The following is a 19602-nucleotide window of genomic DNA, read 5'->3' as shown; positions in this document are numbered from 1 at the left end:
AACTTTCTTAAAAATTACTGATATTGAAAAAGAAATTGACATAAATTTCAAAAGAAATGACATTGCTTTTGATAATCTTTTTGACCATATTAAGTCATTTTGACAATAAAAGGTTTTATCAATTTGACGAGTAGTTGAGAGAGCTATTTATATTATGTATCGCATAAATTTATTTTGGCAGTTGAATCTCTTAAAATAATTTTTTAAAAAAAATTAATCTGTATAATGAAAATTTAATATAAATTCAAGATTGATTCTAGATGCGGGTTTAAAATAAAAAAATTATAAAATTCTTGTAAATATAACTATCCATTCATCTTTAAATTTTCATTTAAAAAGTAAAAAGTTGCGATATTTATTTTTTCCTAGTATCGGAGTTTTTTTTTTTTTCCAATATTTATTCTGACAGTTCGGTTCTTTAAACAAAAGACCCGAAGAAAATAAGGGTGTGGTGAACTAAATTGAACGGCAATAAAAGATTGGGAGAAAAAGAGGGAAGCAATCGCTGTCAAGCGTAGCTCAAATTTTACCTCCAGGTCCTCTACCAGAACTCCATATTCTGGCAGCCTCGCGTTGTCTATCTCCTACTCGTAACATAACATTTTCTCTTTACTCTCTCTCTGTTACTAAGCTAAGCTAAGCTAAACTAAGCAGCTGACACTGACTCCGAGAACCGCGATGGCCCACGGCGGCTACGGGAAGCGTAGAGTCGCCGAACGGAAGCCTCATGTGGGGCGGCGATCCAAGGGAATAGGTGTCGAGAAGAAGCCAAAGCCTAAGTCCGTGTCTCTTAAGAACCAGATTCGCTCAACCGAGCGCATGCTCCGCAAGGTACAATACTATACCTAATTCCCCTCCAATCCTCTTCATACTTTTCATTTTCACCAACCCTCTACAGAAAAGGAGGAAAAAAGAAAAAAATGAAATGGAAAAGAGGAGCTAGGGTTTTGCTTGTTCTCAATCAAATTTTTTTTATCTATCAGTGGAATTTAAGTCTGATTTGTATTTCTGTTTCTATGTCTATCCGTTTAACTTTACTACTTGTTGAATTTCCGTGTAATTGAATACATATTTATGAATAATGAATCTATCTGTAGAACGGGAGAGATGTATCAACGATTGAGAATGAGATTATTTTGTTTTTCACAATTTACTTCTTTTTGGGAGTGGGGGTGGGCACGCAGCTATTATATCGTGTTAAATGTAAACGCTAATTTAACCGTTAATTCTTTCTAGGAACTTCCTCCTGAAATTAGAGAGGCTCAAGAACAAAAGTTAGAAGGACTTAAGAAGCAACAGGAGATTCATACTCGTCTGGCTTTGGAACGCAAAATATTCTTGCGAGATAGGAAGATAAAATTTTTTGGTAATATTATACTTTTTAATATAATAAGCTCATGTACATACTTTGTTGAATGCGAAGTCCCCAACAGTATTCAGCTCAAATGCTGTGATTAAACCTTGAAAGCCACATTTCCTCTGTTCAGAAAGAAGAAAGGTAGAGAGAAGAATTAGGCGTCTGGAGAAACTGCAGCGTGCTTCATCTGGTCAGGCACAAGATGCTCAGATTGCTGAACAGCTTTCTAAATTGAAAGAAGATCTTGAATACGTTAGGGTAAGCTGTTATATATCATGTACTTGATATGCTTTCCTTCTTTTTTTTTTTTTTAATCTTTTTCCAGGGTGAGTTGTTATAGTTCACGTACTTTATGCTTTCCCTTTTTCTTTTTGCAATGGAGTTCATTGTTTTGATATGAGCCCTTTGCTTGATTGAAACTGGGAGGAACGGATCTCATACCAATTAGTATAATGTAACCTCAACGGCTAGCTTTTGAGGTTGGAGAGCCTCAGTTCATATGAACCCCACATTAATATCTCATATTTTCAATGTGGGAAACAAATTAAGTCCTGTACCTTGTCTTGCAACTAGGATCATAATATATTTCTAAAATTTGTATTTTGCTGTCTTTTATAGAGATTATGTTTCAGAATTCTAGAATTTTGCAAGTTTTTCACCAGAATTGACATTGAAAGATGTGGTCATACTAATTGATAAGTCTGTTCCCATATATTGGCTGTTTTTTATTTGAAACTGAAGCTCTTTAGGAGATGTTCGCAAGTACATGTCATAGCCTTGGATTGCTTGTTGAGAATATGAATGATATGGATATATTCTTTTTGCAGTTTTTTCCCAAGACTGAAAAATATGTATCTTTGTTTACTGGAGGCGAGGATTCAGATATAGTTGATAGAAGAAATGGATTGCGCAAGCTGATTAAAGCCAATTTAGTTGCTGCTGCAGCTAGTGGGAAGGATTTGGAAGGTATCTTATTTCCTTCTCTTCCACTAGCATTTTTTTCTGGTTAATGTTTCATGGAGACTGCAGATGTTTGTTACAGTTCCTTTATCTAACAATAATGGTTTCTTTTTGACAATAGATGCATATAATTTGTCTTTTTCATCAAAATATTTTTTCTAACTCCTTGATTATAACTATCCTTAAAGAAGGACACATCTAAACTAAGATTTCTGGGAGCATCTGCTATCAAACACAATGTATCAGCATAAAGGCAGCGAGGCATGCTCACAAGAGAATTAAGTCCATATAAAGCATTACAACAGCTAAGCCTTAATCCCAAGCTAGTTGGGGTAAACGGCATGGAAGACATGGATCCATTTCTTAATTCATTTCTTAATGTTGGGGTTAAATGGCCATGCTAAGCTTATAAATTTGATTAATGCTGACAAAAGAAAGTTACCATCAAATAATTCTTTCGGCAGTACAAACGGTTTTTATTTGATGGTGGGATAATGTAGCCTTTTCACAACTGCAATTTCACCTGCGAAAAGTTGTTCTTCTCATCATTTAGTTACTGTAAAATAAATTGATGTCTTCTTTTGGACTTTCCTTTACAGAAACCGGTAGTGAGGATGATGGGCTTTTGGATTTGAGTGAAGATGATTTCTTCTTAACTGGAACCTCAAGTGATGAAGCAGATGCAGATGATGAATGGACTGATAAAAGTACGAGGTATATATCAGGATTATGAGTTGGGGACAGATGTTTCCAGAATTCTGTGTATATATAGTATATATTCCTTTATTGTCAATACTCTATTTGCATTCCCTCTTTTTCACTACACACGTGATAGAAGTTAAAAACTGAGAAACTTGCAAATTTTGTGATGGTAAATTTGCCAATAGTATCTTGTTGTACGTATCTTTTAAATTGTTTTTCTGCCATGAAATGTTCATATTTGATTTTTATCTGTTACTTCTCAGGGAACAAGCTTCTAGCACGTCTGGAAAAGCAGCATCTGGTATGTCCAGTGATGAAAGGAACCAGGTCATTTCTCTAATCGACAAAGCCTATACTGCTATTAACTGTTTCTAGAGCTTAATCTTTTTTCTCACGCCAACTTGCTCATATAGAGGCAGATGTCTGCTAGGGCCCTAATGCCTCCTCCTCGGCCTTCAAACAACTCCCGTCCAAATTCAACACGCACTCAATCAAGATTTGGAGCTTCATCAAGCAAAAATTCATGGACGCAGAGAGCTGAAATTTCTACTTCCAGTAATACGTCAAGTAGCAGAAGTGGATCTTCCTTCAAAGCAGGAGGATCTTCAAATACAAGGAGTGGCCACAGTAGTAATCTAAGTTCAAACTCTGATGCCCACAAACCCCGAAGGAAGAGGAGGCCAAAGAAGAAAAAGCAACAGGTTTGTTTTGTGATTAATTTTCCCCCTTTTAGAAACTTTTGTTCTGTTTAATTTTCCTCATTTGCAATGTTGCCGTTTGTTTTATTCATATTTGTTGAAATGCTAATCCATCTCAAAAATCATGCTTTCCAAGTTCTTACAGAGACCATTATTCAACATGTTCTGTGTAGCAAGTAGCAAGTCAATCATGCATGCTACTTACTTTATGGAATGAGATATGTGTATCAATTTTTATTCTTTTCTATGGTATTCTAACTTTTGTTGTATTAATTAATAATATATGCTTTCTTCTCCATTTGCAGGCATGAAGTAGATGAACTCAGCATTCATGCAACTTCATTATAACCAATTGCAGTTGATTATCAGAAGCCAGTAATGAATTACTTTTACATTCCATTTTAACCACCAAATATTTTTTTTTTTTTTTGATTAATCAGTCAGACGTCTGTACTTAGCTCCCTGGAATGATTTATTTGGGATCACCTTCAGTATTAACTGTTATTGAAGTCAGTCTTTGATCAATAGATGACAGAGCCTTTACGATCATTTTTTCAATTCGAAAAGGGATCATTGATTTTCTCAGTACAAACATGAATTTAGTCTTCCAATCTGGATTTTGGGTGTCATACAGTACAGGTTTCTATCAGATTTGGTTGAGAGGAGCAATCCACAAATGTGCAACTTCATGTTGTATCCTTAAGTTCTTATGATGGATAGTTTATGTATTGAGATGAAAATTATTTCATTTGCTATTTCATAAACGGTATGTATGTATTAGTTCTTGAGACAACTTGATAGTAGAAGGCCAGAATCTCGGATAAGCGCAAGCTATTGATTTAAACGTCTACTTGAAATCATCGATCTCTTTTTATGCACCGTTTTGGTGATTGCAAGCGGTGAAACAAGTTCCGATAAGCAGTGTTATTTCCAGCGTCAGCTTTTCTGGAAGAATTCCTGTTGACCTGGAGAACAGAAACAGCTATACATTAGTTCGCTAATTTGTTTTTCAAGGAATTGATTACTTGCGATTGGTTGATAATGATTGCATTTTAATTTATCATTATACTGAGAAAGCCGAAATACTCTTTCAAATTGGAACAAAAAGAAAAAAAAAAAGCTAATAATTCAATTTTACTGTTTTCTTCAAATTCCTTTATTTGAAGAAATACATATATATATATATATATATATATATATATATATATATATATATTATTTAGCTTAACGAGAACTAATATTTTCATTTTTAAATTAAGAAATATTTTATTAAATGAACGACGTCCTTCCGAAATAAAATAAAATAAAATAGGCGAGGGCTGTAAATAATGAATTACCATACAGTTGCTCAACGAGTTTAAACGGATTTACCTTTCCTAGTAAAACAGGGCAGCGGCGATAGCTCCTAATAAGTGTGGTCAGGCCGGTATGATGGTGGCCGTGCGACAAACTAATGGAAAAAGCTTTGAAGCGATGGGTTGAGTTGGTGTTATTAGTCTCACTACTATCTGCCAACGGCAATCTCATCTTCATCCAAAGAACCCTTGCCGATGGGGTCACTGCTGAGGAAGCCATTCTTCTACGGGACGAGGTAATTCAAACCATTAAATCTTGTCGTCCTCTAAATCCGCTGTTAATCCTTCAATTGTAATGGAATTAGTTTTTTATTGATAGTATTATGTAATTGCTCATCATGTCCATTTCATTTTCTTTTTAATGTCTGATTACACTCTGGATCTGTCGTTGCTTGGTCTTGCGCCATTCTTGCTTGATCCTTGAACTTCCAGCCTCTGATTTTTTTTTTTTAAAAATTTTTTACTTTTATTTTAATTGTTACAATTGCCAGTCTTTCTTTTTATCTGAACGAGCTCTGCTAGTTTATAAGCTTCAGTAACATAGTGTTTAAATGCGATATGGCATTTTTAGTTGATGGAGATCTTTCCGTTTCTTAAATAAATAAATATTGAAACTTGAAAACTTAAACGCAATGAATTTTTCCCACACTGTGGCATTCCGAATTTTTTTAAGTTAAAAAGCAATTTGGGAATGTCAATTTTTTCAAGAAGGGTTTGCTCAATCAACAAATTTTATGTAACTTTTGATCGATGTTTAAAAAATCAGAATTATTCCCTAATGAATGAACTTTTGGCGTCAGTGCACTATTTATTGGATGGCCTGTTGACAGTTTGATATACCCAAATCTAGCATTGAGGTTTTACTAAGTAATTCATTTTGTTATATTCTAGGTTCGTGAAATGTTCTATCACGCTTTTGATGGATACATGGAGCATGCCTTTCCACGTGATGAATTAAGACCTCTATCATGTGAGGGAGAAGATACCCTTGGTGGTTATGCCTTGACTCTGGTCAGTTAGATGCTTGTTTCAGTTTCTTAATATCTGAGTTATTGTATTGAACTTTCACGCGGTATTACAATCATGAGTCTGTCACAGATTGACTCCTTGGATACACTGGCTCTACTCGGTGACCGAGAGCGTTTCACTTCCTCTGTTGAATGGATTGCTAAAAATCTCCGGTTTGATATAGTAAGCTTTTTCTTTTTTGGTGGGTTTTCTTTTTTGCTTTCAGCTCATATGTTAGGATAATTCTGGAGGATCAACAGTTGAATTGGAAGCATAGAATTGACTATTGACTTTTGTGCTGTTTTAAGTTTGTTAAGCGTCCAGTCTCATCCTCAACAACAACCTCAAAATCCTAATCTTCTCTCTTCTTAGCTGGTCTTGCTTCCCTAATCCAAAAGTTCCTACATCTTACTGGTTTACGATTGTTCTTCATGTGCTATCTTACAATCTTATAATTTATTATAGCAAGGATCCCGTTCCAAAATATAGTATCCCTAGCAATCAGCATGGGTAATTTGTTGACATAGGTGTATGATTTGTTGTTATAATTAATGGTTGATTTGTTCTTCAATTTTTCGTTTTGATGCCATCTTGAATTGCTTCATTCAGAAAAGCTATGTTTAAAAATGAAATTACTCGTAAATTATGAACCAGTTCAGTTTCCAGATGTTATTGTTAAGACTTAAAGTTTATTTTGTACTTCAGTTTGATTTATTAACTTATATTCCACTTTTTTCCCCCCAAAACTGGACATTTTTCTTGGGGTGGGTCTGTGTGTATGTACGTGCCCATGCCTTGTCTAGTTCTTAATCTATGTCGTTTACTTTGTTTTAGTTGATATCAATTTGGCAATCAAATCAGGTGATTTGACTATTCATTTGGAGTCTAAACATTATTTGAGTTCTTAAAGGCTGTTATTCAACTTAAACTTTGGAACTTCTGGCATCCCTGTTTGCAGAACAAAACTGTATCTGTATTTGAGACTTCCATCCGAGTCCTTGGAGGCTTACTATCCGCTCATCTTCTTGCAAGTGATTATGCTACGGTACTTTTAATATTTACCTTTCTGTATTTTTCTATCCCTAAAATTTCCTTCTTGGTAAAGCTTAAGCAAGAAAATGAATCTAGGTGCCATCATGATGTAAATTTAACTGCTGTTTATGTTGAATTTTAAATTGTTATCCCTTGCATATTGCATATTGCATGTGCGTGTTTTCACATAGGCATTGATGTACTTGTATGGACTGGAACCCCAATTTCTTAGTTAAAATCAGCTTTTAAATTATGATAGACTATAATTGCCTTGACTGCTGCTTTTTGCACGGTTAGTAATTTTTAGGTGCATGGGAGCGGATTGCAGTGGGTAAGTTCTAGGGTGCTTTGATATTTAAAGCTTGATAAGCTAGAACACATCAGCAGAAGTAAATGCTATAATGCGCTTTCATCTTTTGGGTTCAGCTTCCATCTTTTGGTTGCAGGGTATGAGAATTCCATCATATGACAATCAATTACTTGACTTAGCTGAGGATCTTGCTCGAAGGATGTTGCCTGCATTTGACACCCCAACAGGTAATATTGCTGCAGTGTTGAACTTTTGCACTCCATGCCCTGAGTTTTTTTTATTGGAAATTTAAAGAATTGGTAACCCTTTGGCAGTGTATGAAGTTTGTAATATAATTTTTAGTTTTAGCAATGAGCATAATTTTAGAGGAATTGGTTGTAATAGCACTCTTAGAAGCTTTATTATATTTCAAATTGTTATATATATTAACAGGGCTGCTGCTCAGTTGGCTTCTTGAATCTTAGATTTGAGGAAACCAGTTATATAGTCCTAACATCGCCTTCTGGAGTATGCCTCAGCCTTACTATTACCTCTTATTTACAATTATCCAAAGATCATACATTTCAAATATAGGCCTTTCTATTTCATAATGTTTTACCTTATTTTCTCCAATTTAAGTGATGATGGATTGCAGGAATTCCATTTGGGTCTGTCAATCTGTTGCATGGAGTTGATGAACACGAGAGCAAGGTATAGGTTTGCTTTTGTTTCTTACATGAAAAGGTTTGATAATCTTTTTTTTCTGAGATGAACCTGAAAATGTTTATAATCTTGGGACATCTCCTAGTATGTTTCTCATCCTCTATTGCAACTGCAACAACTTTTCAAACAGTTACTTGTGTATTGTAGTTGTAATCAATTTGCAATGTAACTCTAATTGCAATTTGATTGACTTTTAGTGACTAATTTGTTGATCAGTTTTTCATTTGACTTAAATTTTTCTATGTTAATCAACTCACAGCCTAAAATTTATGTAACTTTCCATGTCAACTTTTGGGTAGCTTTTAAAATTGCATTCCTGGTCCATTTAGATAACTTCAACTGCCGGTGGAGGGACTTTGACATTGGAATTTGGGGTGCTTAGCCGGTTGACAAACAATCCTAGTAAGTACTCATACCAGTTTCAGTTGGCTATTAAAATTATTATTCTCTATCTGGCACCTAGCTGTAATTGGTTTTAAAATTTTTTTTTTATCTGGTGAAAACACAATGTCAGGACAACTTTTGAGGATATAGTCTTAAGTTCTTTTTCACCTTTAAGGGAAAAATCTATGTGGAAACCTGTTGTTAAAATTATTGGAAATATATCAAATATATGGTGTGCTCTATTATTGTCCTCTATGTAAATACACTTGGCTTAGATGGTGGTTGACTCAATCCACATTCAGAAGACCTCACCTTGTAAGGTGAACAACGTTGTAGCAAAATTTGGCAAAGGCCAATAAATGTTGCCACGAGGCTTGTTATAATCCGAAGAAGATTGCAGGAAATGCAGTGTGGCCAAAAAAAGTTGTTGAAAGGGGTGGCAACGGTTACGAAATGTAAAGAGTGCTGAAATTATCTTTTTTTTTTTTTTTTTTTTGGTTAGCAGTTACAGGGAAGGTTAATGTCAAGTCTTGTGTTCCTTTCTTTTACATGCTATCTCAAATCTTGTACGATTGTTAACATTTTATTTGTCAGTTTCTTTTGCTGTTTCCTTTCTTAATTTTCTCCATATATGTGGAAATGCAGTTTTTGAGCAAGTGACCAAGAATGCTGTGCGTGGATTATGGGCACGCCGTTCAAGGCTGAACTTAGTAGGTGCTCATATTAATGTATTTACAGGTGAATGGACACAAAAGGTAACATTTCTCCCCTCCCCCCCCCCCCCCCCCCCCCAAAAAAAAAAAAAAAAAAAAATAAAACCTTGTTTAGAGGGCCTTTATTTTTGAAGAACTGCAACCAATTGTAACATTACAATGCCTCAACTTTCTTTCAGTAGGTTAAATGGTGAAAGCTGATTAAGTTGCCAGAGAGTAAACATTAATTCGCTTAAGAAATATTATGAAAATTTATTTGCTGATGCTATCTATTACATTATGAGTATTGGAATATGGAAAATATTTAGCAATTTTATTCTTAGGTTGTTCATTGATTGTCTGAAGTTTGGCAACATTGTCTCAGTTTTCAAAGGCTGTCGCTAGCTTGAATTTTCTACATCTTTGAAGCAGATATTTATGCTGTTTTTACTTCCATCCATTTCCATTCTGAATTACCCATCTTGCAAATGTACTTCCCCCATGGTTGATTTTTCATTATAGGATTCAATTTTTTTTCATTAAGCAACTACATCCAGTTTACTTTTTGTTTCTTTGTAGGATGCTGGAATAGGAACAAGTATTGACTCTTTTTATGAGTATCTCTTAAAGGTATGTGATAATGGTTTCACGATATAGGAAGATATTTCCTGGGTTAACATAGTAGCTCAAAATATTTTTCAGAAGTAAATACATAATCATGCTGATACACATAATTCAAATAAGCTTTTATGAAAACTGGTTTGATTGTCTGCATGAGTCCTGCTCTTCCATTCTGCCATGTCTCATTCCATCAATGGGTAGAGCACATAAATACATAAATATTTGCAGAAGATCAGATCATATAGGATGGTTTTGAACAATCATTTACAGCTAAAATAGTGGTAGGATATTCACGATAAACAAATGGGAGAATCTTAGATGATGAATAGTAATTTAATTTTGAGAAATTTTTATTGAAAATTTCTTATATTTTCAGGCTTATTTGTTATTTGGTGATGAGGAGTATTTGTTCATTTTCCAAGAAGCTTATGCTGCTGCTATGCACTATCTTTTTAACGATCCTTGGTAAAAGCTTGTGGCTATCATGCCCCTCTGCATAAATATGTGTTTTGTGCAAATGTTTGTAGCTCTATAGAATGGTCTAATTCACAATATATACTTTACTCCATGGTATTTAAATCCTTCAAATTTGAACATTTAACTTTACATGTCTTTTTAGGTATGTAGAGGTAAATATGGATTCTGCTGCTATCGTCTGGCCATTATTTAATAGTCTGCAGGCATTTTGGCCAGGCCTTCAGGTTTTTGCTTTTTCTATATTCTTGCATGTGAACCATACTAGTCGACTGTTATATTTATGTTGATTGGAATTGCATTTATTTCTAAGGTTTTGGCAGGAGACATTGATCCTGCCATTCGAACACATGCTGCCTTCTTTAGCGTCTGGAAAAGATACGGTTTCACTCCAGAAGGTTTTAATCTTGCTACACTAAGTGTTCAGGTACCCCAATCATTATTGGAAGCACATGAAAGATTTAATAAGTATTCCCAATTTGAATCACATTTTATAAGATACTATGGTATCTTAGTTTATAGTATGAGTTAGCAAGTTACTTTCAAAAAAAGAATAGACATCTTATTTTGCATTGTTATGTGACTTATGTCTTATTTATGTAACTTACTTTCATAAGTTTGATTTATAGAATGGGCAGAAGAGCTATCCACTCCGTCCAGAGTTAATAGAAAGCACATATTGGCTTTACAAAGCTACCAGAGATGCCAGGTCAACATATGCTCTAATTTCATACTTCCTGATGTAGCCAAGCAAATGCAGTTTTGGGAACCTTTTTTTATTAATTTCTTTTCTTGTATCATAACTATTTAGGGACTTTATTTGGAGTTTTCTACATCGGTTAATTAGAGCATCATTATTATATTTGGATTTTCTTGGGCCAGCCTAGTTTCCTAATCTTATTTAGGTGTTTTTGCCCCCTTTTTGTAACTCAAAAAACTGGGTAGCTTTTCTTCATTGTAAGGAACACTACTGCATCTGTCCAAGAAAAAAGAAATCAAATTTCAGCAAGTATATAAGATCCAGGAAAGACCATATCATTAAAATGATAAAATTATGAACGGGTGCAATGTCGATGCACAAAGGATGTTAGGCCCAAGTGAAAAATTACAAGGACAACTAAATAATTGGTGCATAAAGCACTTCATTTTTGATAGTGAAGAACTATGATGTTTCTTTTGGATCAACAATACCATTAGCATATCCATGTTGCTGGATTCTGACTGTTAACTTCTGCTACATTTACCTCTCCTCTGGGAGAGAAATGTCAATTACAAGGAGATAATTTTGGGAAGGCTAAAATTCCCTAGAAATATTTAAGGTGGGAAGTTGAGAAAATTTTCTCTTCGCATGAGCTGCTTTTGGAAATAATTAGCTATACAAACATTTTCTTTCTTGGTAATTGAGTTCTTTGGTTCAACCTTCCTACTTTAATCAATATTGGAACTTTTTATCACTACATGTTCATTTGCTATTGATCCATATCTAAAAGTTATTTTTGCAGATATCTTGATGCTGGGAGGGAAATGGTTGCCAGCTTGCAGTATGGAGCTCGATGCCCTTGTGGATATTGTCACATAACGGATGTGGAATTTCACAAGCAAGAAGATCACATGGAAAGCTTTTTCCTTGCTGAAACAGTAAGGATTAATTTTAGATTAGCCCAGTCAATATGTGATCTTTCCTTAACTTGTGTTATGGAGGAAAATCGTAGTCAAGTGAAATAAAAACATTCTCATCTTTGTGAATGGGATTGAGTTTCTGGACTTCCACCCTAAATGCCTGGAGTGGGGGCTGTCTCTCTAACTTTCAAATGGTTTGCCAAGCAATACAAAGTAGTATTAGTATTAGTAGTAGTAGATAAAGCTTGCAAAGGGGAGGAATATTAATAATCAGAGTGAAATTCTTTTGCTTCCTCTGGACTATAATAAGGATTGCATGGACATGTTGATAAGTTCATTTAATTTTTTTTTTTTTTCATTTTAGCTGTGTCACTATATATCATGTTGTATAGCTTTATCACTTAGAATTCTAGATTAGGGAAGCAATAACGTGTTAGAGTTTGTCATTTTTGCCCAATTCAAATTGAGATTAATTTTCAGACAGTATTTACATTACCTTAGGGGTCAACTTTTGAAAGCTTCTTTTTGTAAGATTTAATTTTTGAGTTTTTGGGTGGTGTTTCTCACTTTCCTCTGTATGCATTCATTTATTCTGTGTGGATCTGGAACACTTTCTTTTCTTTTTTCCCCTCCTCCTGTATTTTTGGACAACTTTTCTTAGAAACATAAGGGCACACAATTCTCGCGTCTACCTTATTCTGGAGGTCTGCTCCATGAATTGCCATTATTCTGTGTTTTTATTATATTAATGCCTTTTATTAATATTAAATTTTCTTAGGTCAAGTATCTATGGCTTCTTTTTGATTTGGCTTCAGGTCCAGATAACCTTGTAGAAAATGGGCCATACAAGTAAGGGCTTTCTGCTCGTTATTTGTAATGTACTTGGATCACTATTTCTCACTTTGACACATCTGACGTGAATATTATTTCTTCATTTACAGGTACATCTTCAGTACGGAAGGGCACTTACTGCCTGCAACCCCCCAAATATCTCTTGTAGGGGAACATTGTTCATATTTTGGTGCTTACTGTAGAAGTGGTGATAGTGGATCACTTAAATCTGGCATTTCAATGAATCCCCAAGAAACTAATGCTAGTAATGGAGGTCAATTTCGGACTGGATATCCATTACATTCCTCCTTTTTCAAATCAACTGATACAGCAGGATTTATGAAGGTCGTTTTGAATCTTCTTCTTTTTCTTCCATCTATAATTTTTTTCAATTTTTTTCTCTCTTCCCCTCCTGAACCTTTTGTACAGGCAACTGCCCATTTTTGTTGTATTTATCAATTTCTCGTCCTTTTAGGATATGAAGCTGCTGCATTCTCTATTATGTCTCAATGCAATATTCTTAATTTTATATGAATTATTAGGACCTCTCATTTTTGCTGATTTTTTTTTTTTTTTTTCGTTTTGTTTTAATGTTTTGTAGGGGATTTGTCCTGGATTAACTCATGGAGAAAAATATGGTATATCATATCTGGAGTCAATTGATGCAACACAAGAAGATGAGTCCACGCACCAAAGAGAGAATGTGGTTAAGAGCCATTCTGTGATGGTCGTTGCTGATAATTCTCTTTCCAATAGCAATGACCATCTTGACAATGTTCAGGAATCAAGTGAGGTGGGGTGAGAATGATCTATCTCAAGTAAGACAAAGAAGGGTTGCAAGCATTTACAAGTTCTTTATAGCTCAATTATTTGGTCAGAATGCAACCAAAGTATCACGAAGTGATCTGCTTGAGTGTCTGCTAATTTTTTTGCTGAAAGATAAGGAATAACAATGCACAAATGGCAGGTATTTTCTGACATGTCAAAACCCAATTGAAGCCTAAAATTGATTGATGTTTGATATCGAGACTGCTGGTATCTGTTAATCTTTTTGAGCGGTAATTGTTGATAAAAAGTGGAGCTTGAGGTTCAAGGTACAAATATAAGCAGAAAAGTCAAGCAGGATCCAGTCTGGCTTACTGATCATCATATTTTGCCCTGACATATAGGCAGAAACTATACTTTGATTACTTTGGGCTTTTGTAACTTAACATGATATATAAAACCTTCCTTGTGTACATTGTACTTTATAGCCTTTTCTTAGTCCAATTGCTGTTGGGTTGGGCTTAGTTAGATTTGGCCACTGGTTCGGTTAGAATCAAAATCAGACTGGATTTAGTCTGATTCTAATCAGATTGGAAACTGTTATGGAATTTTGGTTTTGAACTGGGAATTCAGGAGGGATTCACTAGTTCCGATTGCTTGACAGCAATCTTGGCAGGTTTCAGTATTTAAAAAAAAAAAAAAAAAAAAAAAAAAAAAAGTTGCATTGAAATTGGAATCAGCGGACTAGAATCGAACCAAATTTCAGACACTAACCGGCTAGAATTGCCGATTTACTAAACTAGCCATCCCGAGGCTTAATGGTCAAATTTACTCTTTTTTTATTTAATGTTTTTTCAATTATAATTTCTTATATTTTCTCAGTTGTACTCCAATTTGAACATTTAATATTTTAAGTTAAAGTTTAAAAAGATAATATTATTTTCATATTCATTAAAAAATCAAATTAGGTGTTGAAAAAAAAAATTAGAATATTAAAGAATCAAATCTTGGATAATACATTATCTTTAGTTTCTTTTACAATGGACAAAAACATTTTCCTTATAAAAAATAAAATAAACCTAATGGAAAATAAGAATCAATATTTAGTAATATTAGTTGGCATCCCTAGTAAGATTTGAATCTGAGTGAAGGTATATTATTCATGGGATTAATCGCTGTACTGTATGATTTTTAAATTCTACAGCAATGGGCTTTGATCCAATTTCCATTCGTTGAATGTCATTTGCAACCAGCAGCGTTCTCTTAAGCCCATGTCCAACGAGCCCATACTATTTCCGGTGTCAAAAACTTCGTGTTCGATTCCGCAACGTTTTTAAAAAATCACTCTACCTAACCGTTAGTTTGAACAATCTCATTCATTTTGGCGCCATGAAATGAATCACCCCCTCTTAAACCTTCTTAACAAATGTCGATCCCTCAAACATTTGAAATCTGTCCATGCTCATCTCGTGATCTCAGGTTCCATCACCTTCTCAGACCTCACTTTGAACAAGCTTCTACGTCTCTACTCGCGCTTCGGTGACACCTCTTATGCTCGCAAACTATTCGATGAAATCCCTGAACCAAATGCATTTTTGTGGACATCATTGATTCATGGGTTCACGGAAAATCACCAGTATGAAAATGCATTCTCTCTCTTTATCAAAATGCACAGAGACATTGCGCCTTTGAATTTCACTATTGCATCAGTGCTCAAGGTTTTGGCTAGGCTGGGGAGAGTCAAAGATGGAGAGGTAATACATGGGATTGTATTAAAATGTGGGTTTGGGTTTGATTTGGTAGTGCAAAATGCAATAATTGATTTCTTTATGAAGTGTGGCAAAGTGGGTTTTGCAAGACGGATTTTTGATGAGATGGGGGTAAGAGATATTGTTTCTTGGAACTCAGTGGTCTTGGGGTATGGAAATAATGGAAGAGTTGATATTGCACGGGAGCTTTTTGATAGGATGGAAGTGAGGAATGTGATCTCGTGGACTAGTATGATCCAGGGATACGTTAAGGCTGGGAATATGGTGGAGGCGAGGGTTCTGTTTGAGATAATGCCTGCAAAAGACTTGGCATCATGGAAAGTGATGATTTCTGGTTATATGAATGCAGGAAATACTGATGTTGCTCGGCATCTTTTTGAAGCGATGTCAATTCATGATGTTGGGACTTGGAATTTGATGATTTCAGGATTTTGTAAAGCAGGGGATTTAGAAGCTGCAAAAGATTTCTTTGACAGGATGCAGGAAAAAAATGCTGCATCTTGGGTCATGATGATCGATGGCTACGTTAAAGGTGGTGATTTTGACAGTGCTAGGTGTTTATTTGATCAGATGCCTGACAAGAACTTGGTTGCTTGGTCTACCATGATTGGGGGTTATGCCAGAAATGGGCAGCCTCGCAGTGCTCTGGAGTTGTACAAATCCTTCAAGGAACAAGGCATTAAGCCAGATGAAACTTTTATATTGGGAATTATCTCAGCTTGTTCACAGTTAGGAATTCTAGGTACTGCTGAATCAATTATCCATGACTTTGTAGGACCTTCATTTTTCTCTAATCTGCAAGTACTCACCAGTTTGATAGACATGTATGCAAAATGTGGAAGCATTGAGAGGGCCACGAAAGTGTTTGAAATGGTTGTAAAAAAAGATTTGCTTTGTTACAGCACAATGATTAACGCCTTTGCAAATCACGGACTGAGTGAAGCTGCAATTTCTTTGTTTGCTGAGATGGAAACGGCAAATATAAAACCTGATGGAGTTACTTTTCTTGGGGTTCTAACTGCTTGTAACCATAGGGGCCTTGTTGATGAGGGCAGGAGGTTTTTCAAACAAATGACAGATGATTATGGAATTAAACCCACAGAAAAGCACTATGCTTGTGTTGTTGACATTCTTAGTCGTGCTGGATGTCTTGAAGACGCATATAACCTCATAAGCAGCAGGTCAGTTAAACCTAGTGCAACTGTATGGGGAGCTCTGCTTGCAGCTTGTAGAGTCCATCACAATGTTCAATTGGCTGAAGTTGCAGCAGCTGAACTGTTCAAGATTGAGCCAGATAATTCTGGAAATTATGTTCTTTTATGTAATATTTATGCTGATGCTGGGCTATGGGATGATGTTGCCAAAGTGAGGGCAAAAATTAGGGAGAATCGAGTTAGAAAAAATAGAGGTTCTAGCTGGATTGAGTTGGGATCTGTTGTCCATGAGTTTGTGATGGGAGATAGTTCCCATTTTGATTCAGAAAGCATTTTCTTCATCTTGGACTTGCTTAAGAAAGATATGAAGCTTTTCGGATATGTCATTGACTTGAAGGAATTATTGCCTCTCTACACTGCGTCCTAATAACCGCTACTACAGCAGTTTGGAAAATAATCAATCAGAACGAAATGTGATAGAGAGAAAAACTCAATTTGTTCTACCAATTGAGATTCAAATGGGGGTGAATCTTGGTGCAGATATAAGTTTCCTTCATTTTGACATCAGGGTTATAGTTCAAACTACAGAAACAACATGTAATTTGAGGTGAATGTTGCATACACCTAAGTCAATGCTTTATATTACTGAGATTCACAGACAAGGTTTCTCTAAATGGATAGTTGGACAATGGAAGGCTTTAACTTATATGTGATTTTTGAACAAGACAAAAAACAGCTTATGAAATGGATTTGACAAGATTTCCTGTATTGCTGATTGAACCTGTTCAAGTGTTGAGCTCTCAAGGAATTTCAGTTCAAAGCATCAGCAGTAAGCTTTATGATTTATTTATTCAGCTTCAGTTTTCTTTCTATCTTTTACATTTTTGGTTTCTATTCGGTTGAGTGGTGCAAGTACCGCATGTATCCAAGGCATTAGCAGCATTGGCTTCCATATCAAGGAGGCTTAATTTCTTTTCAACTGGCCTGTGTTCCATACCTTTGCTGAATATGGTCCTAACCAGAACTAAAAGAAAATCTGACATCTGATCTGACTAGTCGAAACAATTAAACTAGCAATATCTAATATTTTATTACCTAATATCATAGAATACTAATGTTACTGAGATGAACATTTCTGAATAAGTAATGATCTTCAAATGTGGTTGAAATTTCCTCTTGGATTCCATTTTGGTCAGAAGTTAATTGGGGCTTATTAAATGCTCATGTTTTTTACATTTATATTGCTCATCTAGCTAGAGCTCATGTACTGAGGTAGATCAAATAACTAATAGAAAAATTTAGACTCAATCTACAAATTGAGACAGGTATCTTGATAGGTTATTAAAATACCATTATTATTTATAGGCATTTTAGCCAAAGGTAGCTTGGTGATACCAGCAAAATGAAAGTAGTTCGTGCCAGTGCATAGGTTGCCTGCTGTGAGATTTGGCCCAAGGGATCCCTTGTTAAGACCTATATATGTATATCTTATACATTTTTAAACATTCTGAAGCTTTTTCATTGATTAAATAGGACTTGACATGTGCACTAGTACAGGTTCAACGCTCAGTAGGCAAAATTTGGAGATATAGTCAAAATAGTGTTGTATGCTCAAAAAGAAGCAAATAATTATGTATATCTTATACATTTTTAAACATTCTGAAGCTTTTTCATTGATTAAATAGGACTTGACATGTGCGCTAGTACAGGTTCAACGCTCAGTAGGCAAAATTTGGAGATATAGTCAAAATAGTGTTGTATGCTCAAAAAGAAGCAAATAATTAAGAAGAGGTAATATTTTTGTTAGGGAAATAAATTTTTTATGTATTATTACTTCCAATATATACAAATAGGTCTCCAGGATAAAAACATGATACTGTAGTTTTATTAGGCTTCATGTTGAGCTCATATCGCATTTCTCCATAGAGCTTCATGATTTATGTTTAGAAGTACACTAAACATTATCCTCGTGTCAATGGAGTTTTGCCAGTGGAATTCTGAATGAAGTTGATGGATGACTGTCAAGGCCCTTCAATGACCTAAATAACCCCATAGGTGATACAGCCACTGAAGGTAACACCTTGTTACATATATTGTTCATAAGCAATGGAACTAACTTAGCAGCAAGCCACATATTTGTTGCTGACATTAGCTTTGAAGAATATGAGCTATAGAACATGCCATGTGGCATATTTAGTACTTGCCTTCCGGTGAAGAACTCTTTGAGATGGGCTAATGGCTCTAGCCTAAATTATGTGTATTTGCATGTGCTGGCTGAAAACTGGCTTAGTAGTATGCTAGTATTGAAAGATTCTAGGTGCAAACTGAATTTATATAGTCTGCTTTGTCGTTGAATTACTCTTTTATGATAAAACGAATTTTATTCTGGTTTTCTTCAAAAATGCGAACCGACAACTATATCAACTTAGAAATCACTAGATTCAAGCTCTGGAATCTTGTCAGATCTTGTTTTCTTGTTATCATTATGGTTTACTTGGCTACCACTAGACAAAGGGAGTGAAAAGTTGATGGTCATTGGTGACAAGAGCTGATAATGTATATTCTAAACATAAACTGCTGCAATAGTTAGAGAAAACAAGTTATTGCCCAGTAATTTTATACTTGCTAACTATAATTAAATGAATATGTACATTGTAAGTTGTGTGTAGTATTGTACCCATAGTTTTTTTTAAGGGCAGTGGTGCAGAAGCAATTAAAAAAAAGAAGTATAAAAAGCATAAATACATAGCATAAGTCAGGACATAGAATTTTAAATCTGTTGATATTTTTTATCTTGTAAACTTGGAACCGATTTTTTTTGTAAAAGATGCATTTGCTTTATGGCATGTGGTTCCCAATTGATCACCCTTTTGCCAAAAGACTATCAGACAAAAAAATGTTCACAAAACCCTAAATATCTTCCCTTTGCTCGATAAGATTTCCCTAATCAAAGTTTTTAATTAATACCAACTCAAAGCCGCACCAATTAGGTATCAACTTTAGTTAGAGCATATTTTTTAGGTAACCATATCCAAAAAAGCAACTTCTTTAGAAAGGACAACAAAACTACAATAACAACAGAAAATTTGTCCGCCAAAAACAGAGCAATGCTTTAGAAATACATCTTTTTACTGTGTAGAAGGGTAGTTCTACCAAACCAACATTTTC

General features: G+C 35.0%; 3 protein-coding genes across 6 annotated transcripts; all 3 read left to right on the top strand.

The window, feature by feature from the left end:
* The first annotated feature begins 429 nt into the window (after positions 1-429).
* Positions 430-4275, top strand: LOC105632079 (rRNA-processing EFG1-like protein (DUF2361)). Of its 2 annotated transcripts, none has more exons than XM_012214363.4 (8): positions 430-831; positions 1237-1366; positions 1488-1615; positions 2185-2323; positions 2917-3031; positions 3283-3346; positions 3439-3720; positions 4023-4275. In XM_012214363.4, exons 1-8 carry the CDS (start codon positions 679-681, stop codon positions 4026-4028), a joined length of 1017 nt encoding a protein of 338 aa, XP_012069753.1. In that variant the 5' UTR covers positions 430-678; the 3' UTR covers positions 4029-4275. The 2 variants fall into 2 exon arrangements, with proteins under 2 accessions (XP_012069753.1, XP_012069752.1); XM_012214362.4 differs by having other exon boundaries at positions 3433-3720.
* Positions 4276-5064: 789 nt separating this feature from the next.
* Positions 5065-14119, top strand: LOC105632080 (Glycosyl hydrolase family 47 protein). 3 transcript variants are annotated; one of them, XM_089723925.1, is made up of 18 exons: positions 5067-5308; positions 5964-6083; positions 6171-6263; positions 6915-6941; positions 7039-7125; positions 7559-7649; positions 8057-8112; positions 8454-8526; positions 9154-9263; positions 9780-9830; positions 10198-10286; positions 10441-10522; positions 10609-10722; positions 10925-11004; positions 11798-11933; positions 12694-12764; positions 12857-13091; positions 13348-14119. In XM_089723925.1, the coding sequence occupies exons 1-18, from the start codon at positions 5171-5173 to the stop codon at positions 13546-13548; spliced, it is 1854 nt and encodes a 617-aa protein (XP_089580051.1). In that variant the 5' UTR covers positions 5067-5170; the 3' UTR covers positions 13549-14119. The 3 variants fall into 3 exon arrangements, with proteins under 3 accessions (XP_089580054.1, XP_089580051.1, XP_089580053.1); XM_089723927.1 differs by lacking the exon at positions 6915-6941 and having other exon boundaries at positions 5071-5308; XM_089723928.1 differs by lacking the exons at positions 10198-10286; positions 10441-10522 and having other exon boundaries at positions 5065-5308.
* Positions 14120-14822: 703 nt separating this feature from the next.
* LOC105632081 (putative pentatricopeptide repeat-containing protein At5g37570) lies at positions 14823-17607 on the top strand. The gene has a single exon (XM_012214367.4). It carries the CDS (start codon positions 14906-14908, stop codon positions 16859-16861), a length of 1956 nt encoding a protein of 651 aa, XP_012069757.1. The 5' UTR covers positions 14823-14905; the 3' UTR covers positions 16862-17607.
* The last annotated feature ends 1995 nt before the right edge of the window (positions 17608-19602 follow it).

The sequence above is a fragment of the Jatropha curcas genome, chromosome 7 (genome assembly GCF_041381405.1).
Source record: "Jatropha curcas cultivar XTBG-Jc1 chromosome 7, XTBG_Jcur_1.0, whole genome shotgun sequence".
NCBI classification, from domain to species: Eukaryota; Viridiplantae; Streptophyta; class Magnoliopsida; order Malpighiales; family Euphorbiaceae; genus Jatropha; species Jatropha curcas.
This window is presented reverse-complemented; position numbering and strand designations above follow the sequence as displayed.